This window comes from Cyanistes caeruleus, chromosome 5, assembly GCF_971803275.1.
Source record: "Cyanistes caeruleus chromosome 5, bCyaCae1.hap1.1, whole genome shotgun sequence".
NCBI classification, from domain to species: Eukaryota; Metazoa; Chordata; class Aves; order Passeriformes; family Paridae; genus Cyanistes; species Cyanistes caeruleus.
In genome coordinates this window covers 44,504,782-44,526,998 of record NC_141705.1, presented here as the reverse complement: position 1 = coordinate 44,526,998, position 22,217 = coordinate 44,504,782, and the positions used below count along the sequence as shown (strand labels likewise).

Sequence of the window (22,217 nt, the reverse complement as noted above, 5' to 3'; positions counted from 1 at the left end):
GGAAATGTATTCTTTGTGAGATGGTTAGGATACAGGACATCTGTCACAAACAATTGAGCACATCTGTGTTTCTTCAGTTCCAGATTAAGAGAAACATTGAGGTCCGGGTTGCGTCTTTATCCAGCAGATTTACATCCGTGTAATTCTGGTGCCTTATTTAAATAGTAACATAAACCTGGCACAAAGGGAATTAAATCCCAGAGAATAAAAAGTAACTAAAAGTTTCATTGTGTTGTGGAATAAGCATACCCGGCATCCACATGTATAATTTATTGCCTATAGTGGGGTAAGTACTTAAGAGTTATAATAAACCCATTCTGTTCATTCATTTTTAGTTCTTAGCATACTGATTCAGACCTTAACTGAAAGTGAATATACAATCAATGTCAGGCTTTTTATGCAGGTTTAATAATGTAGGCCTGCCAAGGTTCTTTAATTAAATAATTATTCATTGTTCCATCAGAATAGATTGTTTCACTATAGGGATTGCAGGCAAGTACATGCAAAATCCAGCCTGAACTGATCGTGTTTTAGCTGCTTACTGTAATCCTGAGTGGTAATCTTTGTCACACAAAAAAATAACAGGGAAAAAAAGTTGCAGTCAGATATTAAAAATGCCATGCCTAATTCTGAGGTGACCAAAGAAAAGCATGCTAAGGTACAGTTTGGTGATACTGTGAACAAAGTTAGAGCTGTTTGACAAGTGGGAAAAGTGGGTTTTTGTGGATGGTTCAGATTCAACAGAACTGTCACCAAATCCAAAGTAAGGTAATGTGCTCATCAGGAAACCTGGTTTTGGATATTTGACTCATAGCCCCCTGAATTCAAGAGGTGGCAAAAGGGGAAGTGCAGTAAATTTCACGTTGTGTGTGCTGCGCACGCTGGTTCCCGTAGGAGGGTCTGCACAGGCAGAGCAGCCTTCTCTCATTTCTTCTGAGAGCATTGGAAATGCAGAAAATCTGTTTGGCATGGGGGCTGCTGCTTGTAGCACCACACAGGGCTGGCTTCAGATGGCCCCTGCTGCCACGGCATGTCATTAATGCAGCTCACAGCAGCTGGACTGAGAGGACTTCAGTGTTTATTAGGGGAATATAATCATTTAAGCCTGAATAAGCTTCAAAGCTCTAATGTGGCTGTTTGGCCAACAGAAATGAGATGTAAATTTGTGCTGAATAGCCACTGATTACAGAAAGATGATTAATGTGAGGTTTAAAATTGATTTATGGGTGCAGTTGTCAAGGCCTAAGCCATGAATGTAATATTATCTCTATGAAAAGCTTTGGGTAGATTAGAGACCAGGGAGCAGTGGCAAAATAATGACTTTGCTGGAGGGTCTGATACAGAGTATGGGCCGTCTGTAATCTAGTCAGATTTGGTATACGCCTGAGAGGTTAGGCTTTGCCGGTGCAGCACGTGGATAATTGTATCACTTTGCCTGAAACACTAGAAAACCAAGAAGTTTAATATGTTTTATTTTCATTCAACACGCTTTTAGATCAAGTATTTTTTCCTCTTTTCCCGGAAACTCTTAAAGGTGAACTGACTTGCAAGATTTTATGTAAAGCATATTACAATGATAAAGATTAAGAATTTAGTTTTTGCAAATTTTTGCTGTTCTGTGCATTAAAAATAATACAAATACTTTTTGTTATTTCAATTGTAGTAAACAGTTAGAATCCCCACATAGATTTTTATTTATTTAAATATTAGGACAACATTAAAGTAACAAGGAAAACTTCCTTTCTTCCTGCTTCTCAAAGTTGTTCTGCGAACCTCTTGGTATCATCAGGTGATGAGTAATGTGACTAATATCCCAAAAGCTTTGAAAATCCAAACATTTGGTTATAAACTTAAAGTATATGTCCTGGTCTGCGTCCTGAAAATCTGTCTCTGTCAGCCTTCCAGTGTTAAACCGTGTGGTGTCAATACTGTTTTTTCTGGCCTTTGTTAAATTGCTCTGCAATGAGTGTAACATTAAGCAGTGAAAAATGATTTAATGGTATTGTGTTTCTTCATTGCTTCTTTCATGCACGTCTCCATTGTCTTTCCCTCAATTGCTGGACTGTGATTTGAAATGGGTGTTTTAATCCAGATGTACAGAGAATTTCCAACCTTTAAAAAAATAAACCTGTGAGAGGGGAGGTGGGGTTTGCAGATAGCACATTGCTTTGTTCTGGGAAGGGGGGTTGGCACAGTCTCTGATTAGGCATGCTGGAGAGGGGCTGGTGCTCCATTTCATTTCAGTTCCACTAGCCTCCAGCTGGGTGCTCATTCCATTTGGATTCTGGTGCTGACATCTTCCATTGATCATGCAAATTATCAAAGTCTGAGCTAAACTTCAGTCTCATTTTAATTTTCCCCCCCCCCCATGTATCTTGGTTTGCAGACTGAAAAGTGTAGGTGACTTTGTCCTGATGTTTCTCCATTTTTCAACAGTTTGAATTGTGCAGGTCTCTACAGATAACATATTTCATCATAATTATGTACTGAAAGTAATTTTTAAGATTTTAATTGTTCTTGTGGTACTTTACGTAGCAAATTGTTGCTTGTGTTTTGAGATGCCATTGCAGCTTTTCAGAAATGTGCAGTTTCTCAGCTATTTCTTTTCTCAGTTTTTCAGTGGTGCAGAGCAATCCAGGAATTGTCACCACTTTTGCCTTACAGGGAGTTTCACTGAGAAGTCTCCTGCACAGCCTGCTGCAGAAATCAGAGGTGTGGCAGCAAACCTTACGTGGATACTACAAATAAAAAAGAATATTGAAAAATGGTTAAAGTAGCAAATTCAAATGTTTACCCAACAGGAGTTGATGATTATGAAGTTCTCCTTGTAACTCTAGGTGACTGATAATATCTTCATGTGTAGCTCTTCTTGAGAGGAGCAGTCATGCTTTGTCTCACAGCTTCAGCGTGGGGTTCTCCTGTTTGGTGTTTTCCCTCAGCCCTGAGCAGTGTGATTGTGAGAGAACCTTTCTTGCCATTACTTCATGGAGGAGGAGGATTTCCAGTAATCCTGACTGCACACAGGATGATGAAAGGTTGACCTGGGTGGGATTAAAAATCTCCAAAGCACTGTAAGATACAGAAGAATCCACCCAGATGCTTAAGCTCTCAGTTCTAAAAATTGCATTTATTTTAAGCTGGTGTCTGCTGTCGATCTGTTCTGAGTATCGGGACGTGCAGCTGGCAGCAGTGGAGTTAGGCTGGAGCATGATGGTGCTGTGAACATTCACCCAGCTCATTTTCAGTGTAGTTTTTTTGTACTGGAGGTGAAACATCAGTTATCTCCCCATCTTTGCTATTCCCTCTCCTGCCCTTTTTCAGAGTGCAAAGCCAAATGTGAAACCTTGGCACCAAGTGAAATTGAGTCTTGTTAACTCTTGATGAAGTGTGGGGTAGCCTTTAACATGAAGCAAGGCCCTTTTTCTCCTCTTAGCATTTTTGCTGCCCACACATTGCAAGAGGTCATTCAGAAACACATCTGGCAGTTCCTGTAACTCTGCTGAGGTGAGAATTTGCCCTTTTAGTGGGAGGTGGTGGTAATGGAAGTGAATTTCTAAGTTTGCTTTCTGCTAGGCAAGTATCACAGGTGGGCTAGGGGATATGTGTTTGGCTAATGCAGAAATGGAGAAAAAATGATCACTAGTCTGATGTGGCACGTCTTAAAATCATACTTTAAATTTCCAGTTCATACCTTTTTGCTATTTGCTTCCCCCACTTATGCTTTGGTGTATGAAAATGATCTATAGTTTCTTGCTGGGAAATCTCCAGTAATGAGTGAGGAAACTCATATTTACTTCAGCTAATTAACCTCAGGATATTCTGAAGCTGTGCTTTAACTGGACTGTGCAGCTTAGTGACCAGAGTGGTGTTGGAGGAAACAGCAGGAAATTGCAATCCAGTAGTAAAATAAGAAGAGCAGCCCAAAAGTTTATAGCGTTCTTACTTTTGTTTTATTTTCCTGGTTGGAGAAACTGGGAATGTGCCAAGCCACCAGAAAACATTAAGTTCCTTCTTCAAAAACTCAGCTTTTATTAGGCTAGATTTCTGCCTCAGTAGGGAGATTAATCAGATGCTTTCTATCCTCTGTTATCCATTATGTTTTTTGCTTGACTAGTAGCTGCTGTCAGTAGGAATATATATCTGTATGTCTAAATGTCTCAGTTGTAAAATTGCCATCCAAATGAGGCTTGAGCCTCGGGTGGGGGCACTGTCAGATGTATAGAAATAGTAAGATCCCAGGCAGTTGCAACTGCTTCTGGTATTTCAAGGTTTTAGTAAACTCTTGCCAAATGTTGTTTGCATTGAACTCGCTGCAGTTTCTTTTTGACACTGGCTCCTTCCTTGAAAATGAGCTCCAAAGCCCCTAAAACCAGGCTGAGAATGTGTAAAAATGGCTTCACCTTTTGCATTATGGAAGTGGGTGTTGTTGATATTGGAAAAGTTTGCACAAGTAATCATTTTTTTGTTGCTTGGTAGCTGAAATTTAAAACAGTGCATTTGAGGCTGAAAGAAGTAGTTTGTATTACTCCAGAACTATTATTTCATAATTTTTTTATCTGCTCTCTATTTTGGCTAAACTCAAGAGAAGATGGAAAAGACATAGTTTGTAAGGCTCTCAAAATAACTAGTTTCTCTTTTACTAATGTTTTTTTGTTCCCTCCCCTTTTTTCCTAACTTGATCCAAGTGCATGAATTGCTTTGGTTTCCTGATTATTTGTATTTCGAATTTGTGATTTACTGGAAAAAGTCAAGTGGCTCTTGTTGATGTCCTTCTACCGCTTGGTGCAGGGCAGGAGGGGAGAAGCAGCTGAGCTCTCCCAGTGAGCAGGAACCTTGTCCCAATGCAGAATTGGAATTTTAAACCTGTGTAGTTACCCTGGCACAAATCCTTAAAAATTGTTGCCCAGGAGTGCTGTTTTAAGCAGGGTGCAGTGAGCCGGTACTGATGGAAAATGCTGGCCAAAGCTGTTTTGATGTCTCTGCTCCTCACAGTCCTCATCCATTGGGAAGAGCAGGGCTGCAGACAAAGGTGTGGCATTGTTCCAGGTATCCAAGCATTTTTCTGCTGCTTGAGAATGGTGTGGATCACTGTCCCTTGCTGGGAACAGGAACCAGGCTCCTCAAGCACCCCAGCCAGGTGCTGGTGGACTCTGCCATGAGATCAGCAGGTCAGAGAGGTCATACATACACCTCTTGCCCATGGCAGTGTTCAGGACAAAGCTCTTTTGCTCCTGCCAGTCCTGAAGTTAGCATTGCTGTGGAGGGAGCTAAATGTAACATGACTTTTTGGGCTTCATGTCTTTTGTGTTCTTGTTCTTTGAGCAAAGAGAACCCAGTTAATGAAGGCTGAAACACCTCCAGCAAAATCAGGCTCTTGCTCAATCATGTGGTTCCGAGCTGAAAATCTGAGCAATGCCACATATTGCAGCTTCTGTTGATAGCACTGGCAGGATTTGGTGGCAGGATTGAAGTACCTGAATCTTGGGACTGTGGCCTGTTTGCAGGTGCTGTTTTGCAGTAGGCAAGATAGTGACAAAGTCAGCCTTATTTTACAGCTAGCACAGCCCTGCAAAGCCTTCTGCAGTGCAGAAGAAAAGATGTGTGGTGCTCTGCCTGGCTTTCACTAGCGATTTAGCCTTACGTGACCTCTCTGAGGCCACTGAAACTGCGCAGAGGAGAGCCTGCAGCTTGTTTGCTTTAACCATGTAATACCACAGCAAGTGGAAACCAGCAGGCAGCTAAAAAAAAGAAAACAAACCAACAAACCCACAAGTTTTTGGGTTCTGTGATGGGAGGGAAGATGCAGGTTGCAAGATAAAGTTGAGTAGCGGGAGGGAACATTTGTGAGGGAGCTAAGCTGGAGGCTATTGATTGGCAGCCAGGTCTTAACATCAGCTGCATCAAAGGAAATCGAAGAGTCTGCCCAAATAGTACCAGGATGAAAGACAGGATATATAGTACTGAGCCAAACACCAGGCTGGTTTGCCCTTCTGGAAGGGCATCAGGTGTCCCCTTTTCACTTGGCATGGGGATTGCATAGCACCGTGCCACGCTGTCCTCTGCACCTCTGCTCATGGTGGCCTTGACGGCGGTATTTTGGGGTAAAATTGCCTTTCTGTGGGCAAAGCACATAGAGTACCTCTGATGTTTTCTCACATTCAAAGACTGAGATCTCTGATCTCAGTGCTAGGCTTGCTTTTTTCCCAAAAGAAAAAAAGGTAGAATATGTAAATCCTTTTCTAATTTTACATCTTTGTGCCAGCAGATACCTGAGTTAATGTACATATGTTGCAGAGCTCTGTGTGGTGGGGTGGAAAGATTACATAGGAGAGCATGAGGCTTCTTGTACCATGGAGCTTGTGAAATATGTTGTGGGAAGAGAGGCAGATTCACAGCCCTTAGAGCGAGGGAGTCATGCTGGGAAGGTTTCAGGTAAGCCTTAAGAACACCTTTGTTTAATGATCTTAAGCTTCCTTTTCTTCTTAAAGTACCTAGGATTTTGCTAAATGCCTAATTTCTTTTTCAGCAGTGCAAGGATGTGGGGAATTAGGAACAAGGCTTGAAATGTCTGTACTGCCTTTAGTGAATGCTCAAGAAAGTGAACGAGTTAATGAAGACCAGTAACAAAAACTTGTACTGAAACACCCCCATCCCCTCAAAACCAGATAAACAAAAGGTCTGAAATTTTCATCCCTGCTGTCAGTATTTGGTTTTGGGGCAGCAGCCTTTGTGGTAGCTGTGCTGTGGTAGCAAATTGCACTCCTGGAACCTCCAAGATTAGAAACAAGCCTGAGTAGCAGACAGCTGGTGAATGTGTTTTAAAATTGTCCATTTAACCCAAGGCTGCTCCCCTGAATGTTTTTTTAACTCTTATATCTTTAGTTAGATGTGTGATATCTTTGGCCTTTCTATAGACAGACAGTATGAACTGTGTGCTTTCTATTGATGGAGCTGCATTTTTACTCACCAGCAGTAGTATGCTGGAAATTTCTGATTCAGAAATAGGTCTTCTATAAATGATTTAACACCAAGGCATTGAAATGCATTTGTGTTTTCCTTCTTAGGGCTATTAAAGATGTAGAGAAAACATTTACCACCAAATTAATGGTTGCATTTTTGTTTTAATCCTGCAGATGGGGTTGATTTATATCTCAAAAAATATGTGCTACAAAGAGGAATTATAACATTACACCATTTTCCAGTTGTACTTAATTTTTTTTTCATGCCAATAATTTTCATCTAGATGCTGTCTCTTTAATGTGGTGGGTTTTCTTTCTCATTAACTGTAAGGCACTGCATTTCATCCTCTGGTTTGTGTTTCTTTGTTGGCTGAAATACTTGTCTGCAGTGACTAGGAAGCTGGGACCAGGCAGAAGGTGCTGGGGCTCTTTCTGCCATCTCCATCTCGTGGAGATGTAAAAGCAAAAGGGTGGCAGCTTGCCTGCAGTCTCTTGGGGAGGCAGATCTATCTGAAGAAAAAGAAATTGTGTAGTCCTACATTCAGATAGGAGAGAAGAAGATTAAATGACAGAGCAGAGATTTTGCACAATTCTGGCTGCTCTGATAAAATCTGGTTGACTTTCCCTTGAGGATTATACAGAGATAAGCAGCATTAGCTCATTAGCACCTGCCCTTTCTCATGCTCTGATGAGTGCTTTAGCTTCGATGGCAGGTGGTGATGACAGGATTTGCTCTGATCTGGGCAGCAGTGCTGGAAGTGCAGCACATCCTGAAGCCTGAGGTGTTAGGCCATGTGCCATTTCTTGCAGCTGAGATTAGACTCTGGCTCAGGTCATTGATGTATTTGTGCTTAGATGTTTCTACTCGTTGTGTCTAGTGCTCTCAGTGCATGAAAGCAACCATTAGAATCACTGCACTTAGTTTTTCAACAAATGAACTTTGTACTCACTCCCAAAAGCACAACTCCTGAAGCAGCAGTGGAAATGAGCTTAACTGCATAATTCTGGGGAGCATCATGGTTGGGTCCTTGAAAATTGACCTGGCAAGTATGAAAAAAGTCAAGTGATGTTTTTCAGCATGCGTTCAAGTTAGGTCACTAATGATATTACTGCAACATCACAGTCATTGTAAATGTCAGTTCTATGAAAGAAATACACATTAATGCTCTTTAGATGCTGTGCGGAGTTATACTGTGTACCTTGTGGCCATCCATACACATCTCCATGTGATAAAACTGGTCTGAGCAATTCCCAGCCCTGAAATGCTCTGCACCACTTCCTGATGGAAGTTATCACTTCTTCATATATGCTCGTTGATGTGAGCAGTTGTTCAAAGTGATCCTCTGACCTTCAGCCAGAAAAAAGCAAAGTTAAAGTCATTATGTCTTTCCTGGACTATACTGGGATGTGCTCATCTCTCCCCTGGGCTGATTTGGCAGGGATCTTGTGGGTTGGGGGAAGTGGAGAGTTACTCTCCCTTTTCATCAGATGGAGAATCACCACCACCTTTATAAATATAAGACTTTATACAGTGTCATGTTTTATGCCCAGGCAGCAGCTAAGTGCCACACAGCCCCTCTCTCACCCCACACCAGCAAGTGACCAAATCAAAAGGGTAAAAGTGAGAACTCAGGACTTGAGATAAAGATACTAAAACAGGTCAGGCAAAACCTGCATGCACAAGCAAAGCAAACCAAGGAATTAATTTACCACTGCCATGGGCTTGGCTGGTATTCAGCCATTTCCAAGTAAGCAGGGTGGTATTTTCATTAGTCTCTATCCATGGGCCATTCGGTTTAATGTTGCAATGAACTCCTCTCCCTACCCCTGTTCCCTTTTGTACTCAGCCAGAGACTTCAGTCCTTTAGGATTTTGGGCTCAAAGTGAAGCCTTATCTATGTGCCACAGTCTCTTCAGGGGTGTACCTGCTGCAACACTGACATAACCACAGCCACAGGTGCTTTGGGATGCACCTGCTCCAGTGTGAATGTATCCACAGCTGCTTAGGGCTGTGCTCCCACGTGGGCTAATCCCCAGCTCGCATTCCTGTCAACTTGAGTTCAACGCTGCATGTCCAGTGTAGCATCACAGAAATGTCAGAGGTGGCCTGAGCATTTGCCAGCATGCCACTGCTGACATCAAAATGTTCCCATGATCAGCAGTTCAGCAAGCAGCAGAACCAAGGAGCAGCCACTAACAAGCACCAGGCTTCAGTGTGCAGTGAGGCAATCAAGCCCCATGGCAAGCCCAGGAGCCAGGCAATGAATAGCTAAACAACAATAAATTCAATCTAGCACATTCGAATCAAACCTGTCATTATCTCAAACCCTTCCAGCCCCACACTGGCCATCAAAAGGGCCTGTTGTGATTTAACTCCAGCTGGCAGCTGAGCACCACACAGCCACTCCTTCACTTCCCCTGCAGTGGATGAGTGAGAAATCAGCAGGGTAAAAGTGAGAAAACACATGGGCTGAGATAAAGACACTAAAATAGGTAAAGCAAAAGCCACATGCACACGAGCAAACTAAACTAAGAAATTCCTTGGGAACACCACTTCCCATGGGCAGGCAGGCAGGTGTCCAGCTATCCCCATGAAAGTAGGGACTGAAATGGTGACTTGCAAAAGCAAATGCCATGATTCTTCCTGTCCCCTGCTCTTTGTTGCCCCAGTTTTATGTGCTGAGCATGACACCATATGGTCTGAAATATCCCTTGGGCCAGGTGGGATCAGGTGTCCCAGCTGTGTCCTCTCCCAGCTTCTTGCCACCCCCAGCCTTCTTGCTGGTGGGACGGGCTGAGAGGCAGAAGAGGCCTGGACTGGTGTAAGTGCTGCTCAGCAGTCACTGAAACTTCTCTGTATCACCAACAGTGTTCCTAGCACAATCCCAAAGGTAACCCCGATGAGCTGCTGTGAACAGGGTTAACTCCATCCTAGTTGAAACTAGTACAATGTTAGACGAATTCACTTGGAAGTATATATGTACAGTATATTTATCATTTAAATTGGCCATGCTAGTTGAAGAATGGCGTTTTTCTGATTTTAATTTCACATATCAAAACCTCCCTGTTTACACAGGAACACAGAAAATCTAGCTGCTGAATTATTCCATGTTGCATACTTTCCTTGTATCTTTTCTCAGTGACTCTCCTGGTAATTGTTAATTGCCTCTCCTAAAGATAGGCATGAATCCTGCACAGATCTGCCTGGCTTTCGCTGCAGACATATCCTTGCCCAATTCTGTGGTGCTACCCAGTGACAAGTACATCTTAATCACAGTAGAGTTATGGCCTGTTTAAACACAGAAACACAAAAAAAGGTTAGAAATTAAAGTACTGCTTGCCATGGCAAGAATGTCTTTGGGTTAAGTTCCTTCCTTGGGAGACTGGTGATACATATGAACTCTGCACATCACAGTGGATATGTCTTCCTGCACAAGTCCTCACTTTCACATCCCAGCTTGAGGAGGGGAAGAAATGTTTTTCTGGTGTTTGTATTCATTATTTATTTTGGACTGTACCATTGGGTTATGGTCTGGTGTCACTTCTTGCTGCTGTTATAATTTAAAATGTAAGAGCAACATTTAGTTTAAAAAAATCTTCATTGTTAAATTGACTCTGAGGTTGTTCTATCTCAGCTCTGCAGTAATGGCATCTGGGCTGAGAACAGTCTCAACTTTATCTCAGGCTGTATTTCCAAGGAAAAAAATTGTCCTTTGGCCCTTAGAAGATAGGCGTTTGAAACAGGAGTACCTTTGAATTATGCTCTGTGCGTTTCCTTTGTGCTGCATCCGCAGCTGTGACCCAGGTGTGTGCAGCAATGCTGAGCAGAGGATGGAGGAGGCACTGGGAGTTAAGCCCTTGTGGGCAAGTGGGTCAAAAGCAGAAGGGAACAAGACTGAAACCAACACTGGCTCTCCTGGGCTCTTTGCTGCACTTAGATGGTTAATCTAATATCTTAATGCAACACTAGGGTTGTCAGAAGCAGAGAGGAAATGCTAATGTGGATCTATTGTAGGCAAGTTGCCCTGCTGCTGATTCTGTGCTGCATCAGGAAAAAGCATTGCTTCCAAGTGATGCCCTTCAGAGCATGGCTAAAATAAAATGAACAAAAAGTTGTTACAGTTCCCACAAAGAGCTGCAGAAAGTTGCCTGAAGCTCTGCTTAAAAACCTCTGTAGCACATAAACAACTCAAGATTTTCAGATCTTGTAACCCGTATTGGAAATAATCTTCTCTTTGCATGATCAATAACTACCCTGACTAGCACACCTGGGGGGAGCAAAGGCCCGTTTATTTCGTGTATCACTCCACTGATTTTCTGGCATGCTGTTTGTTGGGGGAGAATAGCTTGTAGGAGTGTGGTTTTGGTTATGTGGGGCAGTGATTTGAGGATGTGGTAGAAAGGAGCCTGGGGGTACAGGGACAGACACACTGTAAATAGCTTCATTTTTCTCCTATGTGGATGCATTGGAAAAGCCCACAGAAGCGGGCCCATCTGCTTTTGTTTTGTTTCCTGACTGAATACTAGTGGACAAACACAGCAATATGTTTTCTCACCTTTGAACTGTCTAAAACAAAGGGTTTTAACTGGCATCTTTTTTTTATTTATAAAGGAACATTTATCTGACTTCATCAGGAATATACTGAACCTCTAGTACAAAGAGCTTGGCAATCAAAACATTTTTTTCCCCCCTGAAAGTCCTGAGTTCTGAAGCCCAAAGTGCTCTTAGATGGGATAGCTAGGAGTTTACGTGAGTTGTGACTGTTTTAAAAAATGCTCTTCCTTTTTATACAGTGGGAAGAAATCGGTGAGGTGGATGAAAACTACGCTCCGATACACACGTACCAGGTATGCAAGGTAATGGAACAGAATCAGAACAACTGGCTTCTGACCAGCTGGATCTCTAATGAAGGGGCATCCCGCATCTTCATCGAGCTCAAGTTCACCCTGAGGGACTGTAACAGCCTTCCAGGAGGACTTGGGACCTGCAAGGAGACTTTTAACATGTATTACTTTGAATCAGATGACGAAGATGGGAGGAACATCAAAGAAAACCAGTACATCAAGATTGATACCATTGCTGCCGACGAGAGCTTCACAGAGCTGGACCTTGGCGACAGAGTAATGAAGCTCAACACGGAGGTGAGAGACGTTGGCCCCCTAACAAAAAAGGGATTTTACCTCGCTTTCCAGGACGTGGGTGCCTGCATCGCCCTGGTCTCCGTGCGCGTGTACTACAAGAAATGCCCGTCGGTAATCCGCAACCTGGCCCGCTTCCCCGACACCATCACGGGTGCGGATTCCTCGCAGCTCCTGGAGGTGTCGGGTGTCTGCATCAACCACTCGGTGACTGAGGAGGCTCCGAAGATGCACTGCAGTGCAGAGGGGGAGTGGCTGGTGCCCATCGGGAAGTGCTTGTGCAAGGCAGGGTACGAGGAGAAGAACAACACCTGCCAAGGTAAGGGTTTGCAGGGAGGGCGCCGTGCTGAGCCTCCGAGCTGATGTGCGGTCTGGGCTTTCTTCTCGCTCGTGTTCTTTGTGCCTGGTTGAGTTGACAGTGGTGGGTCAGGTTCTCACTTCCACTGGGGTCCTTTGAATAAGTGTTACAGCAGGAAGGCAGAGGCCTGGGCTGGATGTCATGGCACTTGACACCTGTGCAGGTGCTTCTGGTGCTTACAGAGCTGCCAACAAGGAGAATCTGGCATTCTGCTGTTACCCTTGGAGCACTTCAATTGCCTCGTGGACCCAATAGTTAAGTCTTGTGTTAGCTAGAGATTTGTTATTTTTCCTCAGTATCAGGGTTTCCTTATGAGTCTTACAAGATTGGTTTCTTTTTTTTTTTTCCTAGACTGTACCAGGGAATGTTTGAAGTTAATCTCTCTATAGAAGATGCATTTTGTTTTTGTATTTGAAGGAGTGTGTTTTTCTGTCTTTATCACTCTGTGGGGGGCTGGGTATTTGATGTGGTGTGAGTTGATTGATTTTCCTCTCTGGTAAATAATTTAATACAAAGCTGCTCAGCTGTTCAGAGTTAAACTTAAAGCCCCACTGATAAAAATGCTTCCATATGTGCTGAAGTTTTCCCACAAGTAGCTGGCTTCCAAGTAGAGGTTCCAAAATTGCTGGTCAGCATAGGTCTCCTGAATCATCTCTTGCCTTGTGCGAGAGATCCAGGGTATCTAAAGCTCAACACCTTAAAAAGAATACTTACAAAGAAGAACAGTATACTCTGAGTGTAAAATCTCATTTTATGGTTTGCCGTATTACATATTTGTTTATAAAATTTGCCCTTCCATTGCAAATACATAACAGGTAGCCTAAAACTAAATTGCTTGTAAAAGAGAAGAGTAAACAAATAAAGATTTTAATACAGTTTGCTTTTTGCAAAATTAATATATATTGGTTATCAGTCACATCTTAATTGGTTTGTCTTTGCAGCCCTTAATAATGAATAGCAATAGATACTGTGGGAAGGCAGAGGAATTCCACTTCAGCTGAAGTCTGTGTTGCATTTTCTCTTCACCTCACTCCAGACACTCATTGTTGGTGTTTGTAGTGTGGTACAATGAATAGATCAGTACATATCCACAGCAAACTGTGGCCTTGATCCTTTAGTTCTCGGTCACATGCTTCTGACCCTCAAGATAGTTCAAATTTCTTCAAAGGTTGACATGGAGAGAAAATGTAGTGTTTGAGATAAATGTTTGTGTTGGAGAAACCTCTACTAAACAGCATTTGGAGTGGGATTTTTGACCAGAATAGTCTCCTTTTTCTACAGATGTAGTCAATACAGCAAAATCTGTCTTGGTTTTGCTTTTCCTGTGCTAAGAAAGATATTTCTCCTTTTAGCGGGAAAGAAGAGACAGACTCGATGTTTGATGCTGTATAATGGGCCAGCTAAGATCTACATTGTCCCAAGTTGAGGAAATATAGACTGCCACAGACAAGGGATGTTGGTTGATAGATCTGCAAAGTTTTGCTTAATTATGGCAGAAAATAGCATGTTACAAAGTGACAAGACACTGGTTTGGTGCTAGGTCTAGACACTGAGGTCAGTCCACCTGTAAGAATTTTTGGAGAAAAGGAGTCCTTTATTAGTGGCCTTTCAAGTCCTGTCCTTTGATGCTGCATTTCTCGAAGTACTCTTAGAGGTATCACAAAAAAAAAAAAACAAAAACAAACAAAACAAAAACAACCCCACAACTATTAAAAAGCCAACTGTGAACCAAACCACCAAAACCCAAAAACTACAGATTTAAACCAGAAACCTGAGACTGTCATTGAGGAAGATGTGCTGCCTGGTTGCATCTCTGGTAGTGTTCAGATAGCAATCCGGGGTATGCTTTCAGAAGACCTTAGAGGGTAAAGGTTGTGCTTTCTGGTTTTGGGTGTAGGTTGGGGTTTTTTTAAAACTTGTTTTTCTTAATCAAGAGGTCATTATTTGGCCTGTCAATTTATGACTGTGTTGGGTAGGCCTGTGATCATAATTAGGAAGTGTAAAGATGCTTTGTGGTGGTGTATCCCTGCCCTGTTCCTAAGGTATATCCACATAAACTGCTCTTTACCTCACCTACAGCCTGCACCCTTGACAGGATTTTTATCACTTTGTTGCTTTAGAGGTTTTAAAACCAGTAATTCCTTTTTAGGGATTTTAGGGATAGCCCTAAATTCCACCACCAGATCAATGGGACTTGAGTGCCTATGGCAAATTCTGTTTGAGGGCCCCATTTGGATGTTCTGTGTTTAACCCAGGTCATTGTGTCAAGCATTCCCTGCTGGCTGGCTCCAGGATGCTCTGTTGATAGGAGGCATTCAGCCTTAGGCAGTTCAGGAGGTCTGTGTTCAGCATGTATGGGAATTCATGTCAATATCCAGGGTGAACAAAATGCTTTCTGGTTTGGTTGTTGTTACCTTCACAAAGACGAGATTCTAGAACAGCGAAGTTAAACTTTGCATCCCTAAGCAGAGTAACACCAATTTGTATTTGTAAATGCTGAACGGGCTTTTTTTCACAGTCTGATTGATGCTAAGGAAATGCACTTCATGCTTCTGGTAGGCATAATGATGGCCTTGGCACTCTGCTGTGTAGCTTTCCCAAACACCTAAATCACTTCTGACCTTTGGTTTGTAAATCACTTGGGTGCATCTTGAAAGTGGTCTCCCAGTTTGCTTTCCCTTAGTAAGCAGGTTTTCCTGACCATGCTTTGGGAAAACGTTTTCAACCCAGAAGAGCCTGGCTTTGTTTATTAAAATTTCTACTGCAAAGATGACATTTTCCAATCTCTAGTGTCACATCTGGACAGAGCAGACTACACTCTTTTATTAGAGGTGATGTAAATCCCAGTCATCCTCACAAACATATGGGAACTATTGAAATCCCTTCTGCCTACAAATCATTAATTGGCAACGATGTTCTGAATTCATCATCTTGTCAGCAGGGTTCCTGTTTGAAGAAGGCACTGACAGTAACAGCTGAGCAATTTCACTCACTGGGGACTCTGAGGTTGTAAATATGACATGGTCTAATCTCCTTATATAATGTGCTCACTCTCTCAATTAATATAGGCAGCTAGGTAGTAGTTACTGTAAAAAACCCAAACTACTTGGATTTTTACACCTCCTTTGGCAACATGTTACATTTATCAGCAAATGCTAGGGACAGCTAGAGGTAAATTGTGACTGTGTTTGGACATGTTTGTAAAGGACAAGTGTTAATGTTCATTATTCACAAGAATATATTTCTGTACTGGTTAATAAGAGAAAAGAAAGCAGTTGCTCTGTGAGTTTCTGTGCTGGTTTCCAGAGTGGTGGTTTGGTACCACTAAAGGACTGATGGTTATGGGCTTTGCCTCAGTTCAGCTGATGCTTTCTGAATGGATCCTTGAGGAAAATGCACATTTTTATGTCTGCTTCGCCTGTTTCAAGTCTCCTAATGGTTGTCTCTGCCCTAGGAGGCAGTACTCAACCAAAGCTGAGGGACAGATCCCAAAATGCTGTAAAAATTGGTGTGGTGCCACTGACATTTCTGCCTTTACCCATTTGCGGGTTTGACATAAAAAAAAATTATCTGCCCAGTCTCTGCTTTCCATTTTCCTGCACTGGCATGGGGGAGTTTCATTGTAACTTCAGTTTTAGTTGTTTACTGTAAATAGCAGTGCTCACCACTGGGGCTTGTGTAGGAAATTAATACCCTGACAAGGGCACCTTCTTGCACTTCTCTTTGTATTCATCCTTACCTTCAGCCCAATATGTTTTCAGTGAGCAGCAAGAAGTGTTTAATGCTTTTAAAGACAGTTCAGCCTGTGCAACTGGAAGAGAGGGGATGTTGACAGGTTAAGCTAATGAGAGCCAAACATACTTGCAGTGGTGAGGTCCTGCTAATGTCCAGTGGGCTGCAGACTAGCAACTGCAAATGCAATAGATTTTGCAGAGCCTGATCTTTTTTTCAGATGACTTTAGATCTGAAGCACAAATTAATTAAATATTTGAGTAAAGAAAAAATGGAAGAAAAGAAAAACTGCACAGAAGGAGAGCCAAAGTGAAAAGGTGAGTAATGAGTTCAGGAGGTCATGACGCTCTCCTTTCCTGAGAGCTGCCACTTGAAGAGACATCAAAAGGAGTACAATTGGTTTTAGCTAGCTAGAAGGTACAGACAAGGTTACAGGTGTTAGATGTGGACAAAATAATGGAGGAAAACTCAGTGATATCTTTCTTCACCCTTGCTGTTTTCTGAGGAAGAACACTGAAATGGAGGGCTGAAGGAAAGATGAGTTGGGGTATTGTTTGTGGCTTTAGAAAGGAGCTGCTGCCAGAAAAAAAATCCTGGATTTTTATTTTTTTTTTGTAAAACACCTCTAGAATGTTCAAGCCCTTCTGCTGTCTTAAATATTGATGTTTGTTTGATTATTTTTCCCTTAATCAACTTTGCTGAACATACCTCAATGCATTTACAAAACCATATTTATTTTTGCTGATTGTTCATTACTTGTGTTGTGATTCAGCTGAACTCTTGCCAAGAGAAATGATTTTCTTACAGAAAACAAGGGCTGCAGAAAAACCTCGTTCACAGGTCTTTTATTTTGGACTTAATTAAAACTAATTGACATCTAGCTTATGTAGTTTAGAAGTTTACCTGCTGAATCAGTTCTTGGATGATTTTGTTGCTGGCTGATTGGGGTGAAGCAGAGCTACTCATCTTCCTCCAGAAGCGGAGCAATCAGTGCAGACGGTTGGAGGGCACTTTCCCAGAGCAGTGATTGCCATCCTGTTGATCAGCCAGCCACTAGAAGGATATTCAGAGGCAATTGTTTATCTACAGCTGTGCAGGGGCAAGCAGGCAGAGGCAGTGACCCTTGGCTGGTGAGGAGCAGAAGGCACCATCTGTGGAGAGATGGGAGACAACTGAGGACAACCTAGGGATGGCAGAGCCATGCTTTACTACTCCTGTGTTTCTGAGTCTGCACAGCAGCTATCCCAGAGGCCTGACTTGGGAATAAAACAGATAGCTGACACCACAGTAAAGAAAACCCTGTGTATTTGCATGTTATGTGTGGTTTTCTCAGGTGACACAGTGCAGCATTTCAACCATTGCCTTCCCTATCCCCTTATTTCTAGAAGTGGAAAGATGCCCCCGCACAGGTAACTTACTTTGAAACTTGGTCTTTTACTCCAGTGCAAACAGTGTTTCTGTTTTACACCTGATATAGATGCAGCAGGGGAGCGACTTTTATTCAGTCCATTCCACTACTTGCCTGCCTCTCTGCCTCATGTTAGCTGAACTCTCTCTCTCTCTCTCTATTCCTTGTTACCTATGCTAGAAAGGCAATGTACTGCTAAATCCTGCCTGTCTTGTGGGAGACTTCCCAGCTGGGACTCAGCTGGATAAGGCAAGTGTGCTTTTACCCTCGCAGTGGAGTGGAAAGGAAGCAAAGTCCAGGGATAAAAAAAAATAAACAACTAAAAACTCTTTTTAATTGTTCTACTGGGAGGTGATTACATGGCAAGAAAAACATTGATGGAAATATTTGGTATATGGAGAATACTGAATTTGGAAATAGAGTTGCTCCTCCAGGGAGTTCTTTGCCCATCATTCATACTTCTTGTGCGTTTTCCTGATTAAAACCAAATTGGCTGGGAGTATAGCATGCTAGGTGTTTATATAATTATGAGCTGAAGTACCTAGTTAATTTTAATTAGTCACAAATCCATCCAGTGTCAGAATAGCTGAATTCTTGGCCACACAGTGTGTATTCTCTTTTCAAATGTAAAGAAAGTCACTTGAATGCAAAATGCAGTTGTCACTGGAGGGAGAATGGGTTTTATTCTGTAGAGAGGTGTTTGCATGTATATATTTAGGTGTTTTGTTCTGCAGCTGAAATAATTAACGAGAGCAGGGAAATGTTTTGCACAGATCAAAACTGTATTGCAACAGGACTGATTAAATATTACTCTGTTTTGTTTTGTGTGTGCATATTTGACCTCCTTATTATAGGAGGCATGGTGTCCATCTTCATGCAATACTTTATTCTTTACTAATGAGCTGTAACTTTCTGCACTGCCTTGTATGCCCCAGTGACTGAAGCTCCTTTCCTTGTTCTGCAGCGATGCTTTTAGGCTGCTGCTTTGACCAACTTAACCTTCCCGTTCTTTGCAACTTGGCTGCTGTGCAGTCACCTTTCAGAAGGACAGTTAAGAAGTACTTTATTCCTTTCACAAAGTATAGATTGAACAGTGTAAATAAAATAAGGTTTGGAAATGGCTTCAGAAGTGTAAACTGTGAAGGTCATGTTTGCTTCTTAGCCATAAGATATTTTGGGAGGGTATGCTTTTTAGTCTGGTCCTAGATAACTAAATGATATTTACTTGAACGGTGCCTTTGTTTGGTTTTATCATTGTTGAAGATATTGTATCCATGGGTAGATTAGGGAATTTGTTAAATTATGGGATGGCAGAGGTGTTGCAGGACAAAAGGAATGTTGGCCACAGTGTGATTAGATTCCTTTGCTTGCCACCTTCAACTTTGAATGGCTTGGAAACGGCTCTCTCATTAATTGTGGTTTTTAGAAACAATTAAGGACTCTGGAGAAACACTGAGGATAAAGTGCATGAATGCTTGTTGGCAGTGCAGTGAATTTAATTGCCTTGATTTAAGATACGGCTGTCCCCAGCTGCCCACTCTGCCCCAGTGCTGGAAGCTGCTGCTGGCTCTGTAAAACTGGATAGTTTGCCCATGACTGATGTGGTCAGGGCTTGCCTCGGATGTCCTGGCCTGGGAGCACTCTCCCTAGATGGTGATCTCTAGCAGAAGGGTGGCTGCAACCACTTGAACTGCCAAGGGTCTGCTAGAGCTCGTTTGTCAGAACCTTCATTCCACCTAATTTATATGGCATATTAAAATGAAGTGGTACTATTGTTTTGCTCATAATTTGGGTTTTCAGTTTTGTATTTCTCATTTAGAAACACTTAGCAGTAGTTAATGATGTGTTGACATTTCAATAATAAGCTTTCCTCTCCGCATGCTTTACATCTTGACCATTTTCACTTACTCTGGTTTAAAACTGAGGTTGAAATCCAGGCTTCACAAAAGCAGGCTATGATTGTGCCTTATATGGACAGATTCACAGCTTACATTTCATGTTATTTCTTTAGCTGAATAAACTTTTATCCTTTACAAGGTAAGTGTTCAGTAGAATGAAGTAAAAGCAGAGAGACTGTGATACTTAGGTGTGTAGAAAGAGTTGAATCTGCTCTTCGTGATAAATACCCATTTATTTTGCTGAAAGATTGCTCATTTTCTGTCACTGAAGAAGTTACTCTAGTATAGACAGAATTGTATGTATGAACAACACAGGGTTAAGATTGTACTGAACATCTTTCTGATAATCTTCCATTCTTTATTTCCCTTAGGGTGGTTAAGAGGTTTATAATACTAGAGCAAACTCAGAGGGGTAGGTGTTACATAAACCCCAAAATGTACATGTAAAACAGATTAGAGGAAAAAAAAACCAAAACCCTAAGACAAAAGAGGCAATTCCAGGCTTGTGGATGTTCCTTACTACTTTCATACACCTGGTATTTATAAATTGATGTCCTTAAAAAAAAAACAACATAAACAGCTGAAGTTTGAAGAACTAGGATTTAAGATGACAACTTTCTTCTCACTGTAAATGACAGTCAGTCAATTTACTGCCAAGAAAAATTTTACTCCCTTTTTCCTGAAAATTCAAGCTTTAAGAGCTGCAGATAAGTGACAGTATCAGGACAAACCCCCTGGCTGGTGGGGTGAAACAAGACTATCCCTGCCTGTGTGCCTCCTCGTGCCACCCACAGTTATATTCCTGGAAGCAGGATGGGTGGGAGAGGATACACATCAGCACAGTGTCTTCACCTGCATCTTCATGGTCCTGGTAGAGCCCGCTGTGGTAGTGATGGTGGTGGGCTCAGCTTCCCTGATGGCTTTGCCTGACCAGTGTGGCACTGGAGGTAGAGCTGACTTGAGGTGTGACCCATTCCTGCAGTGACACTTGGAGGGGTATCCTGAGCCAAGTCCTCATGGTGGACTTTGACCAGCTTATGGTCGTTTTGCTGCCACTTGAGGAGTGAGAGTTTCAGTGTGAGGAAAGAAATAGTTAATGCAGACTATTAAAATTGCTTCCAGATCATATGAAGGGCTTTCCTCTTTGGATCTTAAACTACCCACTTCGTGAAGTAGGTCAGAGTCACTATTCCTGGTTTTACAAATGACAACAGCCTTGGGCTGGAGGCTGAGTTACTCAGTGCCATTCAGAGACTAGAATCTGAACCAGGATTTTGGGTATCAGTGCTGTACTTGATCTCATGTACTCTTTTTATGCTCTTACATTAACCTAAAATCCTTTTAAGATCATTCATCCCCAGGTGGATTCATTGGGAAATAACAATGAAATTAACATTCCTCTAGAGATGGAATTTGAACAGAAATTGTCATTTCAAAAGGCTTGCTTTTGTACCTGTTAGATACTTTCTTTCAAAAAACAACTTGGCCTGGAGGTGCATTTTCTGAACAGGACTCTCACATCAACTAGAGGCTCTGCCTAGTGTGGCAGCTGTGCCAGGGAATCCATCTCTGCCCAAGGGTCCATTTCACTGACAAAACCTCAGCATTATTGAGTGCCAGACCCTCTGCATATATATATAAAGAAGCATCCCCTGCCCCAGCAGACTGTCCAGTCCCTCTTCCTGGGTGTGACTGGTATTGAATAAAGTGAGCCTGTCTGGGGAGCCAGCATGATCTTTGTTGAGCTCCAGGTGATGGTTGCCACCCAAGTGAAATGACTCGTCTGCTGCGTGGGCTGGAGAGTCGCTCCAGTACAGCACTAATCCCACAAATAATGCTTTAGGGGGCTTACACCCAGTTGGACAGTCTGTCATCCCGTTGCAATGGTGACAGAGGTCACAGTGTTGCCTTCGAAAGCTGCCTGGAAAGGAAGCTTTCTAATCACTGCGGAGCATGGGCAACGCGCTAATTTGTAATTTGGCAGAAGCAACCTGGGGGCTGCAGCTTCCCAGCTCCAAGCTGCTTCTCAGATAACTCACAACCCAGGCAGTAATACAGCTAGGACTGTGGACTTCATTACTGCTGGGGCTCTGCACAGGTTCAAGAAGTGACAGCAATGTTGGAATCTTGGGACAGGAGCCAGTGTTTTATTAGTATAAATCCAAGTCAATTGGGCATGTTAATTACTGGAAAAAATTCACAGCAGGGAGGAAGAGGTCCAGGATGATGGGGAGATGCCATGGGTAGTTGCCAAGGTTCACAGATGCCCTGTGACCCTGTGCTGCTGGGATTTCCTGCATTGCAATGGTTGACTTGCAGCAGACCGAGTGTTGTCACTGCAGGCTGCAGTGTCTAGAGCAAAGTGCCTGCAGAGGGAAATTCAGGCAGAAATAGCTTAAGGCTCCCAGGGTACTGTGGCAGAAACAATCCTGGGACCATCCAGTACCAAGTCAGATATTGGTCAGGGCATTTGTAGGCACGTGAGTGTGCTGCTGAGCAGACAGGTGGTGGGATTTTACTCTTCCTGTGCTACCTGATTTTGGGTCTGCTTTTTTGCTTGAGCACTTGATGCTCTTTCACTGCCAGAGCAGATGATCAGCAATAGACTTTTTCTAGAAGTGAAATGTGTGGAAATGGCTACAAAACTATGAATAAAAAGGCAGGTGTCTGCCTCATAAAATAATCTGTCCCTCTCTGCCTAACCGAGTCCACAGTTAGGCTCA

At 42.5% G+C, this 22,217-nt stretch overlaps 1 protein-coding gene across 13 annotated transcripts in view; it reads left to right on the top strand.

Annotated features, from left to right (window-relative positions):
* EPHA5 (EPH receptor A5) overlaps window positions 1-22,217 on the top strand; it is a 193,017-nt gene that overhangs the window by 31,837 nt on the left and 138,963 nt on the right. For all 13 annotated transcript variants that reach the window (XM_086888280.1, XM_086888271.1, XM_086888270.1 and 10 more), the window contains one exon: window positions 11,754-12,417. In XM_086888280.1, the coding sequence (XP_086744406.1) occupies window positions 11,754-12,417 (664 nt within the window). The remainder of the gene's footprint in view (window positions 1-11,753; window positions 12,418-22,217) is intronic.